The sequence below is a fragment of the Crocuta crocuta genome, unplaced genomic scaffold (assembly GCF_008692635.1).
Source record: "Crocuta crocuta isolate KB4526 unplaced genomic scaffold, BGI_CrCroc_1.0 scaffold162, whole genome shotgun sequence".
NCBI lineage: Eukaryota > Metazoa > Chordata > Mammalia > Carnivora > Hyaenidae > Crocuta > Crocuta crocuta.
Window position 1 is genome coordinate 2,066,009 of NW_027529433.1, and position 18,987 is coordinate 2,084,995.

General features: G+C 33.3%; 1 protein-coding gene across 2 annotated transcripts in view; it reads left to right on the top strand.

The window, feature by feature from the left end:
- SSBP2 (single stranded DNA binding protein 2) overlaps nt 1-18,987 on the top strand; it is a 291,176-nt gene that overhangs the window by 262,198 nt on the left and 9,991 nt on the right. For both annotated transcript variants that reach the window (XM_077759863.1, XM_077759864.1), the window contains exons 11-15: nt 2,577-2,612; nt 4,409-4,463; nt 7,911-7,981; nt 11,163-11,241; nt 13,740-13,768. In XM_077759863.1, the coding sequence (XP_077615989.1) occupies nt 2,577-2,612; nt 4,409-4,463; nt 7,911-7,981; nt 11,163-11,241; nt 13,740-13,768 (270 nt within the window). The remainder of the gene's footprint in view (nt 1-2,576; nt 2,613-4,408; nt 4,464-7,910; nt 7,982-11,162; nt 11,242-13,739; nt 13,769-18,987) is intronic.

Here is an 18,987-nt window from a genome sequence, read left to right on the forward strand (position 1 = left end):
CTTAAATATGGAGAAAAAACAGAGGGTTGCTGGAGGGTTTGCGGAAGGGGTGGGGATGGGCTAAATGGGTAAGGAGCATTAAGGAATCTACTCCTGAAATCATTGTTGTACTATATGCTAACTAACTTGGATGTAAATTAAACAATAGATAAATTTTAAAGTAGATAAATAAAAAGAAAAAATCATTGGTAGCTTGAAATATTTCATGTAAGAATATTTACACCACATAAATTGACAAATGCTACAAATTGGGACCTTTTTCTCCCTGAGTTTATTGGGTTTATTGTTTTACCACTAGACTGTTTCAGGGCTTCCATAAAGGCTGAGCCAAAATGCTTCCAGATATTAGTGAACTCTAAGTTGAATTTGGAGAACATGATTATATTTTGGACCTTTTTCCTTATTTTGTGTTCCTCTCTGGTAAGTCTCTAGTGTGAGATAGAAAAGGTGGTTAGGGGATGATCAAAAAGATGGAAATTAACTAAGTAGGCTTTGGAATAATGAATTTAAAATATTGGAAAGAGAAACAAAATGCTGACAGTGGCATGGGGGAAGGTCAGGGGCAATTTAGCAGGAAACTAATAAGGAAATAATGGACTAATAGGAAATTAATACAGAAATAATAAGGAAAACATGGAGGAATTGTAATGGAAGAAGATTCTGGTTGGAATATGGAATAATATATTTGTGAGTGTCATGAGGAATAAGAAAGATGTCAGGCAAGGGAGTTGTTTAGATCTCTATGTAAAGAGTTCTAGGATGTGGTTATACTCACAGATGGAGGGGAAGGAAGTATATGGTAAAGTGAAGGAAAGCAGTAAAGTATAAATTCCAAAGATTTAAAGGGTGGTTAGCATATATGTTAACATTGTTAAAGAATGATGGTAGGCTAGGGCACGTGGGTGGTTCAGTCAGTTAAGCGTCCAACTTCGGCTCAGGTAATGATCTCAGGGTTCATGGGTTCAAGTCCCACGTTGAGCTCTGTGCTAACAGCTAGCTCAGAGCCTGGAGCCTGCTTCATATTCTGTGTCTCCCTCTCTCCCTGACCCTCCCCTGCTCTCTCTTTCTCTCTCTCTCTCTCTCCCTCTCTCTCAAATAAATTTTAAAAAACCATTAAAAATGAAAAAAAAACTGATGGTAGGCAATAGAGAGAGGCAGAAGAACATGAGCATGATGTTAAAGTTGTAAGGAGATGAAAATTGGAGCCAACAGATAAGGTGGTGATTTGGAGAGAGCAAATGCACATATTAAAAATAATAAAAATCAGAAGATGGATGGTAGATCATGAGCTAAAAGGAGTCTAGGAGAGCAAAGTTGATTTCAACTCCCGAGTTTTGTAAGGGCGGACTGGCCATCAAGATCTCACTACTCATAGTGGAAGTAATCCCCATCATTTGTGTTGCTGGGCAACCTGGTAATGACACTCAGAGATGAAATTACCCATAGGCAGATCAAGCAGGGGCCTCAGAGGCATGTGGTCTGTTATTAAGGCAAAGTGTGAACACCAAACAACAAGTTAATTTGTAAATAACTTAGAGTAAAATCACAACTTTGTTACACTTCCGTCTTCTTACTTTATAGTTTCATATTATTTTTAGGTTTAATTATATCGAAGGTGTTGGGCTAGAAGCTGGGTTTAGGGTAAAAGTACTATCATCTTTTTACTACTCTAATGGTCCTATTTTGGATATGTACCTCCAAGAAGATAGTAGTTCATTGGATTTTTTCCAAAATAAGACAGAAATATCTCCTCTGGATGTACAGAATCTTCATGCAAGTGAGCTTGTGAGGTTCTATGAACAAAAGAAAATATTTGGATTTAGCTTGCTTTATTAATACCAACACTCAAGGGTTTAGTTTTAAAAATTTGTTTTTTAGTTCTTGTTTCTTAAATTATGATAGCAATGTTGTGTTAATATTATGTAATCTCTAGAAAAGAGTTTGGTTAAAAGCTTGATTTGAAGGGAAAGAGAGAATTTGTCACCCATATCTGATCCCCAGAAGTTAGTAGTCTTTGGAGACTTACATTAATGAAAATCTTTTGCATTTGTTATATTAGTTTCTAGTAGCTAATTAGAAAGGAAAGGGGGTAAACATGAGATCTATAGATCAAGTATTGACCCACACCACACGAATGTAGTAGCTAAAAACCGATCTTAAAAATAATAATAACACATCCCAGAATGCACATAAATTAGAAGTTGCATCTGTAAAAGCTATTAATTTTGAAAAACTGGTTTCCGGTTTTTCGCTGCACAAATATATATCTTTCTAATTACAGCATAAGTGTCATTAGTATCGAGCAGTTGAGTGTAACTGCTCTGAAACCAGTATAACTTAAAGCTAGAATTCTAAATTCCTCTTGACCTAAATCCATTCTTTTTTATAAATTCAAGATAATGTTGCATTTATTCATTTTCGAGCACCCAGACAGATATAAACGGCTTTATTCTTTACCATCCTTTGTGATACATTTGAAAACTTGATAAAAGTCAGAATATAGAGTCATTGTAGGTAAGTCTCTGTTCTGTCACATGAATAAAAATATATATTTCTTTGTCCTGTTCACGTTCCAGATACCATACTCCTCAGCATCTCCGGGGAATTATGTAGTAAGTACATTTGGGATTGTTTGCTCATAAGAATTGATGTTATGTGTTATTTGGGCAATGAAATAGGAGTCCAGATGTTAAGAAGAGCCCCTGTGTATTGGCCAAGAAGTGAACATCTGATATGTATTGAGTTTTTCATCTGCCAACCTCAGTACATATGTTGATGTTCATTAGTGAAACAGTTATCAATCTGGCCAAAATTGCCCTGAGTACTGTGTTTTACTTTAGCATATGTTTCTGTAAACCAATACAATACACTTTGTCCAATCATGAAGAAAGCCATCCCCAGTTACACAATGATAAGCTTGGATTTGCAGTTCTCCAGGAGAATGAAGTATACCCCCTCCCTCACTCCCCACTCATCACACACAAAGTTTAGGAAGACAGTAAACTTTTTCCTGATCACAAAGAGAATCACATAGCAGAATAATGACTAGTAATTTGGAGGGTGGGGGGGGGGGGGGGGGGGGGGTTTTTTTTTTNCTTGTTTTTCTTATTATTTTTAGTACATGTTAAAATTTTCCAATAATTCATATACACCTTAAGTCAAATTAGCAGGTTTTACATGAGCTCTTGCACTTATAAATGACCTTTTAGCCCTCATCACAGTGTAATCCTTGCTACATCTCAAGGCCACCATAGAAGATAAATTGTTATAATATTTAGGAGTAAATGCCTAACAGAAGAGCAAAGATAAAATGGTAAAAAGAAAATCTTTCCTAAAGAAATTTTCAGAGGTGGTGGCTAACTGGGGTAGGAAAAAAGGAGTGCTTAAGAAGATCAATGAGCATTTTACTCTCCGTAGAAATAGTGTTTTATGAACATAGTAAAAAGCACATGCTGTTTTGGACCTGTGAACTTATTGCTCAGTGTTCTCTTAAGCTATACAAACTAAGAGGCCTACCTTTTTTCACATTCTGTATGAAACAAAAATGAAAGTAAGAAGATGTGGGTAAAACCTATTTTTTTCTCAAGTCAATTAAGAATAAGCCTAATACATAGTTTTATGAAATTATAGACTTTTATCTGAAAGGAAATTTAAACTACTTATTAAATAGCAAATATGTATGTCATCTGAAATAATTAGTGGACTACCTTCAGAATGAAATACAAATTTATCCACTTAGTAATTTATCCAGATTATTGTATATCTGAAAAATTCTAAAACCCTTTACCTGAATTGGTTATCTGAAATAACTGAATCAACCTTAGAATCACCTAGTTTCCATTTCCAATTGATTAGTAACCCACAGCATTAGCCATTGTTGCCCTGATTTCTAACTGATGTAATAGCAGAAGGTTCAGTGCTCTAGATGTGTTATAGTTAATACCAACAGAAAAAGAAATAACATCAATGTATTTTTTAAACATATGAATATCTTTGAGTTTTTAGTTTCCTATAAAAAACCATGTTACAAAATATAAGAAAATAATAGTAAACTAAGTCAGAGATACACATGAATGATACTGTTTTATGGATTTATAAAGGCCCCAATAAATGATGTCTCCTTAACCTCATTATACCTGATGTGATTAAGTCATGAATAATATATCAGTGTTATAGGTACATTGTTTTTGGAAACATGTCAAAAAAAACTTAAGATATTTAAGCTAAATCATATTTTGTGTAATAGTGAAATGACTGTGCACTCAAAGAAAATAAATTATGAAAAAATATATTTCCTCTGTTATTTTCAAATTAGATTACTATAGATAAGTCTAACTTTTCTCCTGTTTTTCCTTAAATTGTTTAATGAAATGTCTTATTTTTACTGAAATTTTGTATAATTATTTAGGGTCCTCCAGGAGGTGGAGGGCCACCAGGAACACCCATCATGCCTAGTCCAGCAGGTATTGTAATCACACCAGCTACATGAGCATTTGATTATTAGAATAAAACCACAAATGATAGAAATTGTTATGACAGAAAGTAGTATTCATTATTTCATTGATGGTAACAGGAAGTAGACTAGAGGTAGCAAGTAGGAAGAAGTAGTCTTAAAAATAACTATAGTCCATTTCCTTAAGCATGTAAAAAATCCCTGTTGTGTGAATAACAGATATAATCAGATTGAAAATGGTGTTGGTCTATATGAATTGCCCAATAATTTATCTGACACAAGATTCCTTGAGACTATGAAAAAAAAATCCAAATCTTACAACTTAGAAAAATTCTGCATAACACTTGAAATACAGGGATGGATCCATGTAAAGCTAATGGATTAGCTTTTCAGATCCACCATATCTCTTATCTTACTAAGATAGATATCAATAGATATCAATATTCTTTCATGTCCATATGTATTTATTGGCTAATAAACTCAATGCGTAGTGGAGGAAGATTGTTTTCTTTGAATCTTTTTAAACTAGAATTAGAATACCTCAATTCTGTGATCATTTAATACATAATGTTAAATAGCTTTATCCTTTCTTTTCAAGACTTTAATATAGACTATTAAATGTGTTGCTTCTTGTGGACTATAGTGGTGGAGCTTACACTGGGACAGCCCTCCTAGAAACTGCCCTGGCAGCATGTATCAAGAGCCATGAAAAAGTTCATATTCACTTGCTTCTACCATCATACTATGAGAATAATTAGAGATACAACCCAAGATGTATGTAGAGGGGTGCTCATTTGTCATAGTTAATAGTGAAGTAGTAGGCACAAACCTAATCCAATTAATAAATTCATTTTTATGGGATGTAATGTAGCCATTAAAATTATTATCAAAGACTTTTTAATGAAATGGAGAATAAATGTTCATGATTCAATATAATACAATCACAATTTTGCTTTAAAATATGTAGAACATAGAAATGTAGAAAGTAGAAGACAAAGAAATAGGCTAAGGCTTTATCAATGTTAACCTCTGGGTAAAGAAAGAGATGGGAGGAGATTTTTATGATAAAAAATTTTTTGAATTATGTTACACTGTTAAATTCATATGTTCTTAGCTTGTTTGTTGAAATCTAAGATGTATAGAAGCTTGAAATTAAATATCATTGATCATATCAATAAATAATAATTTTTAATTTTTAAATCTTAATTATGAGAAAGCATCTATCTGATAATGAACACAAAATTTTGCTTTGCTTCACTACCAATTTGGAATATATCATAAATATTTCATGGATCCGTTTCCTCAGAGCTTCTTCCTGAAGTGAAACAGAAATTCATTCAAGATAGACTTAGGCAAACTGAACATCTTGCCCACATTTGCATTCTTATATGGTAAAGCTAATGTTTAATTTATGAAGGTAACGTGATTAATAAACACTTCACTATGATCTCAATGAAATTTTTTGGAGAAACCACTAAACTTTGCAGGTGATAATTAATCTGATTACACTTCATCCTTCCAAACCAACAAATTGCCACCAGTATGTCTTCCTAGCCTTGTGCGTACTCCTGTGAGCTCATCCTTTCCACAGTCATTCCTAATATGAAGCCAGTGCTCTCTCCCCAAAAACAGGTTCCATAAGGTCTATTTTATTATAAAGTTTTTCTGTATATAAAAAGAAGTCAGACATTGTCTAGAAAATACCAATCTTACTTCTCTTAGTGTTTTTATAGATGAAATTATGTTTTTGATTGGTATTAAAAACAACAAATTTATTTTTCTTTCTACATATTTAAAATACACAGCCCATTTTCCTTCCAAATTAAGTATTAAAATTAGTTAAGTAAAATTAGGCTAAATAAAGATGAAAAACTATTTTAAGATCTCACGTGTTTAGTCATTAGTACATTTTTAAGGGATGAAGTGTATTCCATTAGTAAAATCTCAGCAGATATTTATTCTCTGTGGCACACAATATAAGACATGGCCTCTTTCCTTCTCTCAGTGAACTTATTATAACAAAGACAAAAAAAAGACAAAATGTTTACTAGAATGCTTAGCAGAATTCAATGATGAGGAGGCATGCATGAATTCAGAAGTATCAGAAAACAAAATCTCATGAAGAGGTAACATTTGCAGTGGGCCTGGCATAATGAGCAGAATTTCAGTAGATGGACACTGGGGAGAAGATAACTTGGAGGAATTAAGAACAAAAACATGGAGATTTAAAAGGTTGATCATACGCAGGAAAGAACAAGCAGCCTGAGTTGACAGCAATATAATGTACATAAAGATGTAAGAATAGTTAAGGTCACAAAAGTAGATCGGGACCTTACTTAGTATAAACAGAGAGATCAATCTGAAGTGGGCATTTCAGCTTTTTCAGCAGTAGGATATGTTAGTCTAGATGTAAAAAATAATGTTTTGATTTACGGATCACTGTTTACAAGCAGCCAATAAATGACATCTACTCTCTAAGTGGTATACACTAAAATAATAAACTTTTTTAATGTCTACTAAGCAATCACAAGATTAAAGGAAAAGTAGTTGCCTATTTCTTATATGGTTATTGCCATGAGAAAACAAATTTACCTTCTGCCTTGAATCAGTATAAAAAATTTGAAACACTTTTTTCAGAATAGAGGCCTGATATATTTAAGAAAATTATATTGTGGGAAAATAGAAAAACATATTTCCTAAATGTAAAATATATGGTCTTCTACTCTAGATAATACATAAAACGCATGTACTCAGAGACTTAACTGGAATTAGCTAATAGATATGAAATTTAAAATTTTTAATATTACAAAATGTTACTTATTTCATATGGATACACACTACACTTATTTTTACTATAATGAATCAAGAATAAAATGAATGAAAAAATTTCTTCAAAAGTTGAACTAGAAGAAGGCTTTACTTCAAACAAGAGAATTTTTCGTTATAATCGTATAGTCTTGTCCTACTCTTTCTGTTGGAATTAAGCCAGGATATTCCACCTGCTATTAATAATTATTAGACAAATAGACTGTTTTAAATTAGTATATAAGAAGCCTAACGAAACAGTGAAAACTAAAAAGCCACTGATTCTGAATGTTAGGAGATTTTCGTTGTATTTTTTAAATTGCTTACTGAAGTCAAAAAGTATCCATATTTTTTAGAAAAGAAAAACTTAACTGTAATATTTAAGATTTTTAAAGTAATGTTCCTTTTGACCTGAATTATTCAAGTGATTACTTATCTATTAGGTAAATATTCCCATTTACAACCTTAGAATGGTAATTTCTGAGTTGGAAAATGACTCACAAGCACTTGTTTCTGAACATTAGTAATGACTATTTTAAGTGCTGCAGCTATTAATATGTATGTGTGTGAAGATCATCTCTGATTATTACTTTGTGATGTCTTGAGTGTAAGTTATAAAGAAAGATATTAATTAAGTAATTTTTTGTTTCAGATTCAACCAACTCTGGAGACAACATGTATACTTTAATGAATGCAGTACCTCCTGGACCTAACAGGCCCAATGTAAATATGAACTTTTTAAAAAAATTTTTGAATGTATTTGAAGGCTCAAAAACTCTAAGTGCATTCCATTCACTAGATACTATTTAAGCTTTTTCTTTTATTATCTAGAAACGTATTAGATATCCAAAAAGAATCAAATCCCTTCTATGTTCTGGGTTGACAAAAAAAATAAAATACAAAAATGTATAACAAAAGATTGCATATAAAAACAACTTAAATGTAAAACTGAACCTAATCAATTTTAAAATCTTGATTTGTGGTTTCATCTAAAATTTCGAATACGTAATAATGAATACTATTTGAAATGACAGGTAATGTGTACTCATTGACATTCCCCTCATTATCAGCATCACTAAATTTTTCATTGTGATTGTTTATTTCTTTGATCCGATAAACTTGAAATAAATTAGAAAGTTGGATGTGCTTGTTTTTCCTTAGATTTTTGAAATCTGGAGTTTAAATATGGAAATGAGGCAGTTCTACATAAAGAATTTGGGTGTTTTTTTTTTTTTAAATGTTTTGTTTATTTCTAGGAGAGAGAGAGAGAGAGAGACACAGCGTGAGCAGGGGAGGGTCAGAGAGAGAGGGAGTCACAGACTGTGAAACAGGCTCCAGGCTCTGAGCTGGCAGTCAGCACAGAGCCCGACGCGGGGCTCGAACCCACGAACCGCAAGATCATGACCCAAGCGAAAGTCGGACGCTTAACCGACTAAGCCACCCAGGCGCCCCAGAATTTGGGTGTTCTTAATAAAGCATATAGTTGTTATTTTTCCATGAAAGCTTATAGAAAATTATTTATCCATAAGACCTACATATTAACAAAAAATATTTATAACAAGGTATAGTTAATACACAGACATATATGAATATAACGCTGCTCCGATTAAATAAAAATCAGAAGACAAAGAAATTTCCATAAGTATACCCAAAAACAGGATTGAAATAATTATAATTGAGTTTCTTAACAGTAAGACAATAAAAGGAAACTTGAAATCCATCCAGTATAGTATACTTGAAATATTGCCAGTCATAATTGAAATGTGCTGTATAAAAATACATGCTAGACTTTGAAGTTAATATGAAAAAAATTATGTAGATTTCATTAAAATTTTTATACTGAATATATGCTGAAATAATTTTGATAAGTAGGATAAATGAAATATATTATTAAAATTAACCTGACCCATTTCTTTTTACTATTTAAACATGGCTGCTAGTAAATATAAATTTACGTATGTAAGTTTACATTGTAGCTTGCATATTACTTCTCTTAAGTAGTACTGCCTTCACTTATCACTGTCCTCTTTATATAATCAAATAAATTGGTTTTCAGGAAAAAAGAAACAATTTTCTATCAGTAATGTCTAAAAGGTGTTTCCACAGTGATCTTCATGAACACTGAATATGATAATGAACAATGTTCATTTTAGAAATTCAGCAAAAATATAGAAAGGCTCTTCATGGTGCAGTTTCATATCTTAGAACTTGATATTTAAAATGGAGGGAGTGAGAGAGGAAACCCAGAGCATATGGCACTGAAGACATTTCTGTGGGCAGCTAAGCTGATACCATCCAAGTATGTTCCATTCTGGTTCTCTAATTCGATACAAAGATAAGAGATCCAAGAAAAGTAGATGTTGAACGTGCCACTTTTTCAAATGTCATTCATCTCAGCCAGAGGTAGTAAAAGCAAATGCCTGCGAAGGGTTAGGACTGCAGTTTTATTCAGTGCTTCAAGCATACATACCAATAGTCTTTGTGTCTTTTAAAACACTGTGGGGGCCAGATAAAGGGACCGAACCAAGTAAGTTCAGAGGCTCTTGGCCTTACCAGAACTAGTTTCTCAGCCCCAGATGTAAACTATCCTTTTGACAAAGGCTGAATAAAAGTTCAAGGTTACTTTCTTTAAGCTGTCATTCTTAAGCTACCTCAAATGATAGTTTTAAAAGTTAATATTTCTTTAATTAATTTATAAATTAAATTTCTAAAATTAATTTTAAGTAAACAACTTAGAAGATATAGAATCTATAGAGAGGGAATCTATATAATAGTATATATAAACCAAATAGAACATATATAAATCAATCTGTGTGCTTTACGGCAACAAAATTTTAGGCAACAGAAGTGACATTATCCTGGGAAAATGTAAAAGCATGTGGCTGTATGATCCCANATATAATATTAATATATATATTATATACAGTTATAAGTTGTCTGCTGAGGGCAATTGTTTTTCTCCCAAAAGCCTGTACCTTTAGTAAACATCACCACCCCATCTACACACATAAATACACACATACCACATTCAGTATTCTGTACCATACAACATTGAAGAAATGCTTTTGACGTCAGAAATTTTAAGAAGTGGTTTTCAATAGGCTATTTTAACTGTAAACATAAGATAATTATAGATAACTTGTCTTCTAACTGGGCTCTAGGTTTCCTCAGAAATATTCCAGGGAGTAAAGGAAAAGATTGAGTGGGCAGGCTATGGCTTTTCCACCACTTGCTCCACCATAGTATATCAGTTCACATCTGTTTTGTACTGGGCTTCCAACAGAAAATAAAATAATCCCACTACTTTAAAAAATGTTAAATATAACTACTATTCAATGCCCAATTGTCATTGAACTGACATAGTTGAGACTGCCTGGAATTAACTATATTGAGCTGTCCCCAAGGAGCTAAATGTATTTAAACTGCAAGATGGAATTATTTATTATGTCCATTTGAACAAAGATAGATTGTCTGCTAAGAAAAATGTTAATGTTGGCATAATAATGTTGAATTATTCTTATTAATAAGTCAATATTTTTAGCAGCTTCTTAGGAATCATCTCTGGTTTATATAGCAAGCTCTGTCAATAGCATAGAAGAGAATGCTTATCCTCTCATTTGCACTGGAATATATGTGCTTTTAGTTAAGAATATCTGGAAGAAAATATGGATATGAATGAGGATTAACCTGAAGATCCAGAATATAAAGAAGATGGTATGAGGCAAGTAGGGCAGTCCAGTCTCAGAATCTGTAAGGCTAAAAGAAGCCTAGGAAAATAACTTCCAGTACTTGGAAATGAAAATAACTTGTGGAAGTGTCTTATAATGTTAAAGTTAGATATTGTAACATTGAAATAAATAATTGTTTTCAGTGTCATCATAGAAATTCTCTTCATTTTTTAAAGTTTCCAATGGGCCCTGGGTCAGATGGTCCCATGGGTGGATTAGGAGGAATGGAGTCACATCACATGAATGGCTCTTTAGGTAAGGATATGAAATTTGATGTTTAGAAATCAAAACAAAACTTTTATTCTACAGAGTGGATATTCCAGTTTGCACAGTTCTTTTGTATACCTTTATTTACTTTGAATTTATTTTAAAATGCTTCAACTTTCACCTCAGACTGATACTACAGAATACTGGTTATGATAACTGGAGATCATTTGAAAATCAGAAATGTGAGAATTGTTCTAACCTAGCTCTTATTCACACATGTTTACTTTAACTTGTCAAAATCTGAGTGTTTTATGATAAAAGGAGATATTGCTGCCTCTGGGCATGTATCATGTATCCCTCACCTGAAGAACTACAGTATCTAGTATCTTCCAAGCTGGTTTGTCTCCAAAGGTCTATAGATGCAGTCTCAGAGGAACTTATGTTCTCTACAAGAATTTCTTAACTTTGTTTTTGTATTTCGATGTTTGTCTCTTTTAAAAATAAAATTTAATTATATTCTGGATTATCTGAATGATTCTCTTAAAGGAAAGCAGTGTCACATACTTGGGGCAAAGTTGATTTCAAGTACTGTGACTAATAGTTGAAAACATACTTCATAAATGATGCCTTCTTACCACATGAAGCCCAGTATCTTCAAGGTGAACAAAGAGCTTCACAATTGGGAGAAATAGAGATGAGTGGCACACAGCTGACTAGGTCACACAGTGCACTCTGCATATAGGCAGGGAAAATGCAAAACCAAAAAAACTCCATAAAACAACAACTACATTTATTTTTGATTTATATATGTTTAAGTAACAGTATCATAATCTAAAAGTTGACAGTGGGGGTAGAAGTTTATGATAATTTTTTTCTTTTGAAAAAGAACCATTTTTTACTTAAGTTGGAGTAACTATGCCCGTAACTTAGGTTGTACACAGATGTCATGACTCCATCCAAATGCCAGCCTCTAATACTTTGAAAAGCTGTGCAACTTCAATAATCAAGAAATTACCTGCAACCTGTTACTAGACGTTTGAGCTTTTAGGGTCCATACTTATTTTACAAACATAACATGTGTTGCCTAGATATCCAAGCCTTAATTTGCATTGTTCAATTACGGTAGCCACCAGCCATGTGTGACTATTTGATTTTAAGTCAAAATTAAATAAAATGTAAAGTTCACTTCCTCAGCTGCACTACCTTATATCAAATGTACATAGCCACATGTAGCTAATGGCCACCATAATGAAACGTAGCATTGGGAAACATCTTCATCATCACACTTGTCACCACTATTCTAGAATTTTATTTTTTAATGTATTGCAATATCATTAACTTTCTAATCTTTTAATTTGTAAAATTATTTTAAAAATATGACATTGGGTCATAGTTAGAAAATTTTCAGTTAATTCACTAGAAAGGAATTTGAGGAAGAGTTTCACATATGCTTGGCATGTGACTTATTACTTTTTATAATAAACATTCTTATACATATTTATATCTACATAATTATATATGTATATTCAATATTTAATAATTTGTCTTTTTATAAGCACTAACTTTATTTGTGACTATAACTGAATGTTTTACTATTAAAATAATAGAATAATTCTATGCCAAAAAATTAATAGTTAAAATGGTTAAAAATAAAGCTAACATTATGGCAAAGATCTGATAATTATTCCTTGTTACCTAATGTATGATTCCATTTCTTAAGTAAGAAATTAGTATTGATTTTTCATTTCTCCCAAGATTCAACTTAAAATTACAGTATTATACAGACATTCTTACTTTTGATGGATGTTGTTAATATTGATTGCCGTCAAATTTTTATGTTATTAAAATTTCTTTGGTTATTATAGTAAAATATGGCTCATAATATTTTTAGATATTGTTACATATGTCCATCTTATATTTTGTCAGATTTAGAAGCATCATTTCAGAAAATATATTTATCTCTCTCTTGCTGTTTATATATACATACATTTTAAAATTTTGAATTGAATAGAATTTATAAGTGATCTCTCTGACATTTCATTTTCAGGAATTTACTATAACAATAGTTTTCTTAATTCTTCCATTACAAAAATAAACAAAAAAAAGATGGTTGGGAGCTAGAGGTACAGCTCATCCTTTTATTTGCCATCAGATGATACTTATACACCAGACGTATAAGAGACAAGGAATTTTTTTTAACCTATTTATTTATTTTGAGATAGAGAGCATGAGCAGAGGAGGGGCAGAGAGAGAGGGAGAGAGAGAGAATCACAAGCAAGTTCCACACTGTCAGCACAGAGCCTGATGCGGGGCTTGAACTCACAAACCATAATATCATGACCTGAGCTGAAACCAAGAATAGAATGCTTAATCAACTGAGCTACCCAGGCACCCTGAGTAAAGGAATTTTTTAAAATTAAAAAATTCAGGAGATATATGCTGGAAAATACAAAGAGTGTACTGAGTATACTGCATATTAAAGGAATACATAATTTGTATATGAAATTATTATCTAATAAACATTTTCTTTTCATATTTTGTTTCAGGCTCAGGAGATATGGACAGTATTTCCAAGGTGAGTTTTGTATATTCTCTGTGTTTTTTGTATTTGTTTTTTTTGGGTTTGTTTTTGTTTTTTGAGAGAAAGACACAGAGAGAGAAAGCAAGCATGCATGAGCAGGGAAGGGGCAGAGAGGAGAGAGAATCTTAAAAAAGGCTCCATGCCTGGCACAGAGTCCAGACACAGGGCTTGATCTCACAAACATGAGATCATTACCTGAACCAAAATCAAGAGTAGGACACTTAACTGAGCCACCCAGGCACCCCTCTGTGTTGTTTTTTATTTGTGTTTCATTCCACATAGAACTCTTACTAAGATTATTAGAATAGCCTTATAAATTTTGTTTTTGAACCAGTGTTTGAAAATAGAGGTCCAGATATCATTAAGTGAAAGTTAAAAGTAATCAATGCATATAATGGGAAAGGGTAAAATGAGTTTTTAACATGGTAAGATTCATTTATAGGAAATACTGTATACATGATTAATTGATACCCAAGTAATAACCAACTTAGCCACCTTTATTGTGTCACTCATTTATCAAGCAAATTGACATAGTGTAGATAATCTTTTGAAAATGTAAAGAAGTCTGGAGCAACTTGGGTAGACGTGGACTTGAAAAAGTTTTTGTTATATGTTGTATGTTATAATGGCATTGTATTTTTACATTTCATTTGTCTTTCAAACCTTTATTAGGCAATGCTGACATCCTCAATTATTATTTTAGTTCCCAAAAATAGAATGGCAAAGTAATTAGAAGAAAGTTACATTAATACAAGTAGGAAAGAGAGCCTTCTAATAGCATATGTCTGTGTTTTTCCCCCTTCAGTAGTTTAAGTATTTAAAATTAATCCTTTGCTAACACGCCTTATTTTTTTTTATGAGAAATACCTAAATACTTTTAGGTCATGATGAATTTAGAATAGTTCTCTGTGATCAAAATATATTTAGAATGGATGATAAGAACTAATTATTACCATTAGAATGATTCTATTAGAAGTCTGCTTTATATCAATAAATACCAAAATTCATTAAAGGGCAACTTCATTTTTAATCCTACTTCTAATTTATATTCATGTGTAATAATTGGTGCCAGGGAAAATAAAGTAAGATTGATTGAACTACAAACCCTTTTAAATTAAGACTTCAGGCTTAAAAAAAAGAAAGAGAGAGAGAGTTTAACTGGCATGCCGACATTATATCTACATTGTCTGGCAGCCTGGCCTTACAAGTTGTACATGCACTTTGGATATCTATGTTTAGGGATGATCAGGAAAGTCTTTTTCTTTTCTTAAAATAGATAAATATTTGTCATCATAAACATTATAAATAAGCACTAGCTTACTTATGTGAGAAATAGGTAAAACTCTCAAAAGGCCTGTTTTCAAAATAAGATTCATTGTATAATTCCAGTAGAACCATCTCTCCGGGAAACAAGTTTACAAGTCACATGACCATGATTGTATTAGCTGTCTTAGGTATCTAACAATTGATATTAGCTGAATTATGCTTTGTGGTCACCTATAAAATTTCTAATTTGTATTTAAGAAGTGTATTCTAGTATCTAAAGATGATTTTTTTATACATGAAGGTGGGATCATCCAGAGTGCTTAATATCATCTTTCTAAAATTTTCACTAACAACTGATAAGCTTGTACATTAGACAGATGTAAGCAAAATTCTACGTGGGAAAGTACAATTGGCTAATACCAATTGTTAAGTACCTAAGACATCTAATACAATTTGTTTATTCAAGTTTTTATTTAAATTCCAGTTGGTTAACATATAGTATAATATTAGTTTCAGGAGTACAGTTTAGTGATTCATCACTTATGTAGAACATCCAGGGCTCATCACAACATGTGCCCTTCTTAATACCCTTCACCTATTTAGCCCATTCCCCTGCCCACCCTGAGAAAGTACTTTGTAATTTATAAAGTATTTTGAAATTTTAAATGGATTCATAATGACAAATTAAATACCGTTTTCTAATCTGCCCTCGTATCCTCATATCAGATCTCTTACTATTCCTTCCATGCTAATTTTTCCCATTCCTATTTCCGGACAAGTTTTTCCACTATGTTGTGCCTACTGCTAATCACATTCTCTTGCCTGGTGATGTATTGCTTATTCTTTAAGCATTAATTGACTACCAAGTGTGTACTTTTGTAGCCTTGTGCACTATGGGGATATATAAAAGACTTCTTTAAATACAGACATAATTTCTGTCCTCAAGTGGTTAGGCAGGAGTTCCTTCACTCAGTAAACATTAATGTATGAAGGCATTATGCATGCCAGGCTCTGAAAATCCAACGATGTACAAGGCATGATCTCTGCCCTCAAGGAGCTCAATATAACTGAGCAGACCAAAGACAATAAGGAAAAACTTATACAAAGCAAAGTTCAAATACATTTCAATTAACGTAAGAATTTTCCCTAAGTAGTAAACATGTTAACATGTCATTTAATGGTGTACTAGAAATGACTAGTGTGTCTGCCTTCAGATGAGCTCCTCTGCACCTCATTTCTGTACCACCCCTGCTCCAGGTTCATGGGGTTCAGGGCTCTAACTGCATAATGGGACCACTGGTGTCTCCTGTATATCCACTACCCTGTGTTCCTTTTTTCTTAGCACCACCCTGTATATCCCTGTCACCCCCAGTTATTTCTCTCCCTACCTCTTTCCACTCACAGCCTAATTATTTCAGATTTTTATTCCATGGTGTCCACATTATCATTAACTTCATTTCCTCACCTTCTTCCTCTTCCAATAGAAGACCAGTTATCTCAAGAAACTCTCCTCCCTTTTCTCTTGTTTCCTGGGTTCATTCCTTTCCATCCTATTCTTTTTCTAGCCATTCTTATTTGTGAATCATAAGACACTTTTGGCCATTACTGCTTAACAGTTTTGTTCAAAATCCCTCTTAGGTGTCCAGCTACACCCTCCTTGTTCTCCAATTAAACCTGTATTTTGTTAAGTTCCAGTATTACGTTTTTAAAAAATAATCTAACTCCATTTTTAATATTGTTTACTAGCACTACCTCTGTACTTTTTTCCACCTTTTTATTGTAAAGTATTCTATTTTATCCTCTTATATATAAGGTAGTAAAGAATACTGATCTGAGAATCAGAAAACCTAATTCTTCTGGGGCACCTGGGTGGCTCGGTCTTTTGAGCTTCCAACTTCAGCTCAGGTCATGATCTCACAGTTTGTGAGTTCAAGCCCCGTGTCGGGCTCTGTGCTGACAGCTCAGAGCCTGGAGTCTGCTTCAGATCCTCTCTCTCTTCCCCACCCCTGCTTATGGTCTGTCTCTCTCTCTTTCTAATTAAATAAATAAACAAACAAACATTAAAAAAAGAAAGAAAGAAAACCTAGTTCTCCTACATACAAATTGGGGCAACATGTTACTTCATTTCTCTCAGGCTTAGTTTCCTTAGCTGTAAAATAGAGCTTGTAGTTCATTCATTCCCTGTCTTCTTCATAATATTGTTGAGTCAAGTGTGAACATATGCTAGGGGCTCTAAAGCACTATTCACATACTAAATATCTTCCTCCTCATTAGTTATTCTCTCTTTTGTCAGCAAGGCTAGACACACTGTCACCTGCATTTTGATAGCACTGTTTCAGTGGCAAAATGAGCTCAGAATTCCAAATGGAGAGTTTTAAAATTATTTCTTGCTTAGTTAAGGATTACCTAGTAAAACTCACATGTATCTCTCTCAAAATGCAGAATTCATCTAACTTAGAAGCTCAAATGTGAAATTCTTTTCATCCCTTTTGCAACTGAGAAGTCACCCAGTTGATCAATAGGACAAAAATATTTTCCCTTGAAGTTGTTTTAGGAGTTGGGGATTGAGAAGATCATTTGATTTATTTTCTTAGAAGGAAATCATCTAAATAAATTCTGTAGTTCACATTAACATACTTAACACTTATATATTTGAGTTTGAAAAAAAAGACATATCAGAGAAGGCCAGATCTGATCATATCACTCTTTTTTTTTTTTTAATGTTTTTATTTATTTCTAGGAGAAAGAGAGAGACAGTGTGAGCAGGGGAGGGTCAGAGAGAGAGGGAGTCACAGACTGAAACAGGCTCCAGGCTCTGAGCCGGCAGTCAGCACAGAGCCCGACGCGGGGCTCGAACCCACGAACCGCGAGATCATGACCTAAGCGAAAGTCGGACCCTTAACCGACTAAGCCACCCAGGCGCCCCTGATCATATCACTCTTAATAAATTATCAAAGAAGTCTTTTTAACCTGAAGCTTTCTGAGTCAAGAACCTTAGTTCCAGTTAAAGATCCCACACCCTTCACAGAGAAGCTCTTTGGCTGCCATATATCTCTGCCATCTTCTCAGTTTGGCCTGGGTTCTAGCTTACTTTTATCCCCTGGGAGAACCATGACTGACATTTTGTTCTTGTGGGGGGCTGGCAGAGTCTAAACATCCTCCAGAAAACTTGTCATTGGCAGGCTCTGAGGAATTGATTCAAAATCCACCTCTAGAGGGCTTCAAATAATATCAATATTATTTTATTCCATTTATGGGCAGAGTCAAGATTTCCACACGTGTACTTTTTTAATGGTAGTTTGAAAAGGCTGGAACGATATCTGAGGGTGGGTAAAAGAAAGGACAATAACTACCTAATTAAGAGATAACATGACAAATACTTGCAAGATAAAATCAGAGAATAGAGGGTCTGAGAGTATTAAATGTGTTAGCCAGAGGAAGTGTGTGTGTGTGTGTGTGTGTGTGTGTGTGTGTGTCCTCCTATAACATTCATATATGAGGTTATAGCTTAAGGGAAAACATTCCAGTTTGAAGAAAGGGTGAATGAGAAAGTAATAAAACCCCCTGAAGACTGAATCAGTATAATACTAACTATACTTTTATAAGCTGAATTCTTAGAGTGTAGGTAGGAACTACAGTACATGGTAACTGAAGTAAGAAATGTAACCAAGGTGCCTAATGTAACTAAAACTGATATTTACTTGGATTCTCTTGTACTCCTTTCTCCCTTTGTGCTCAAGCTATAAGAGTGCCTTTCTGACTGATCTAAGCCCTTTTTGTATGTATTATACTCTTGCCTTGATGATGAAATCTACTAGAAACACTGCACACAGACATAGCTGTGGTTAAATGTAACATACACTTGGTTCATGGCCACCTACACTCATAACCAATTTTGAGCTTGTGTTTGGAACCACTGTCTTAACTGTTCCTTACCACCAGTAATA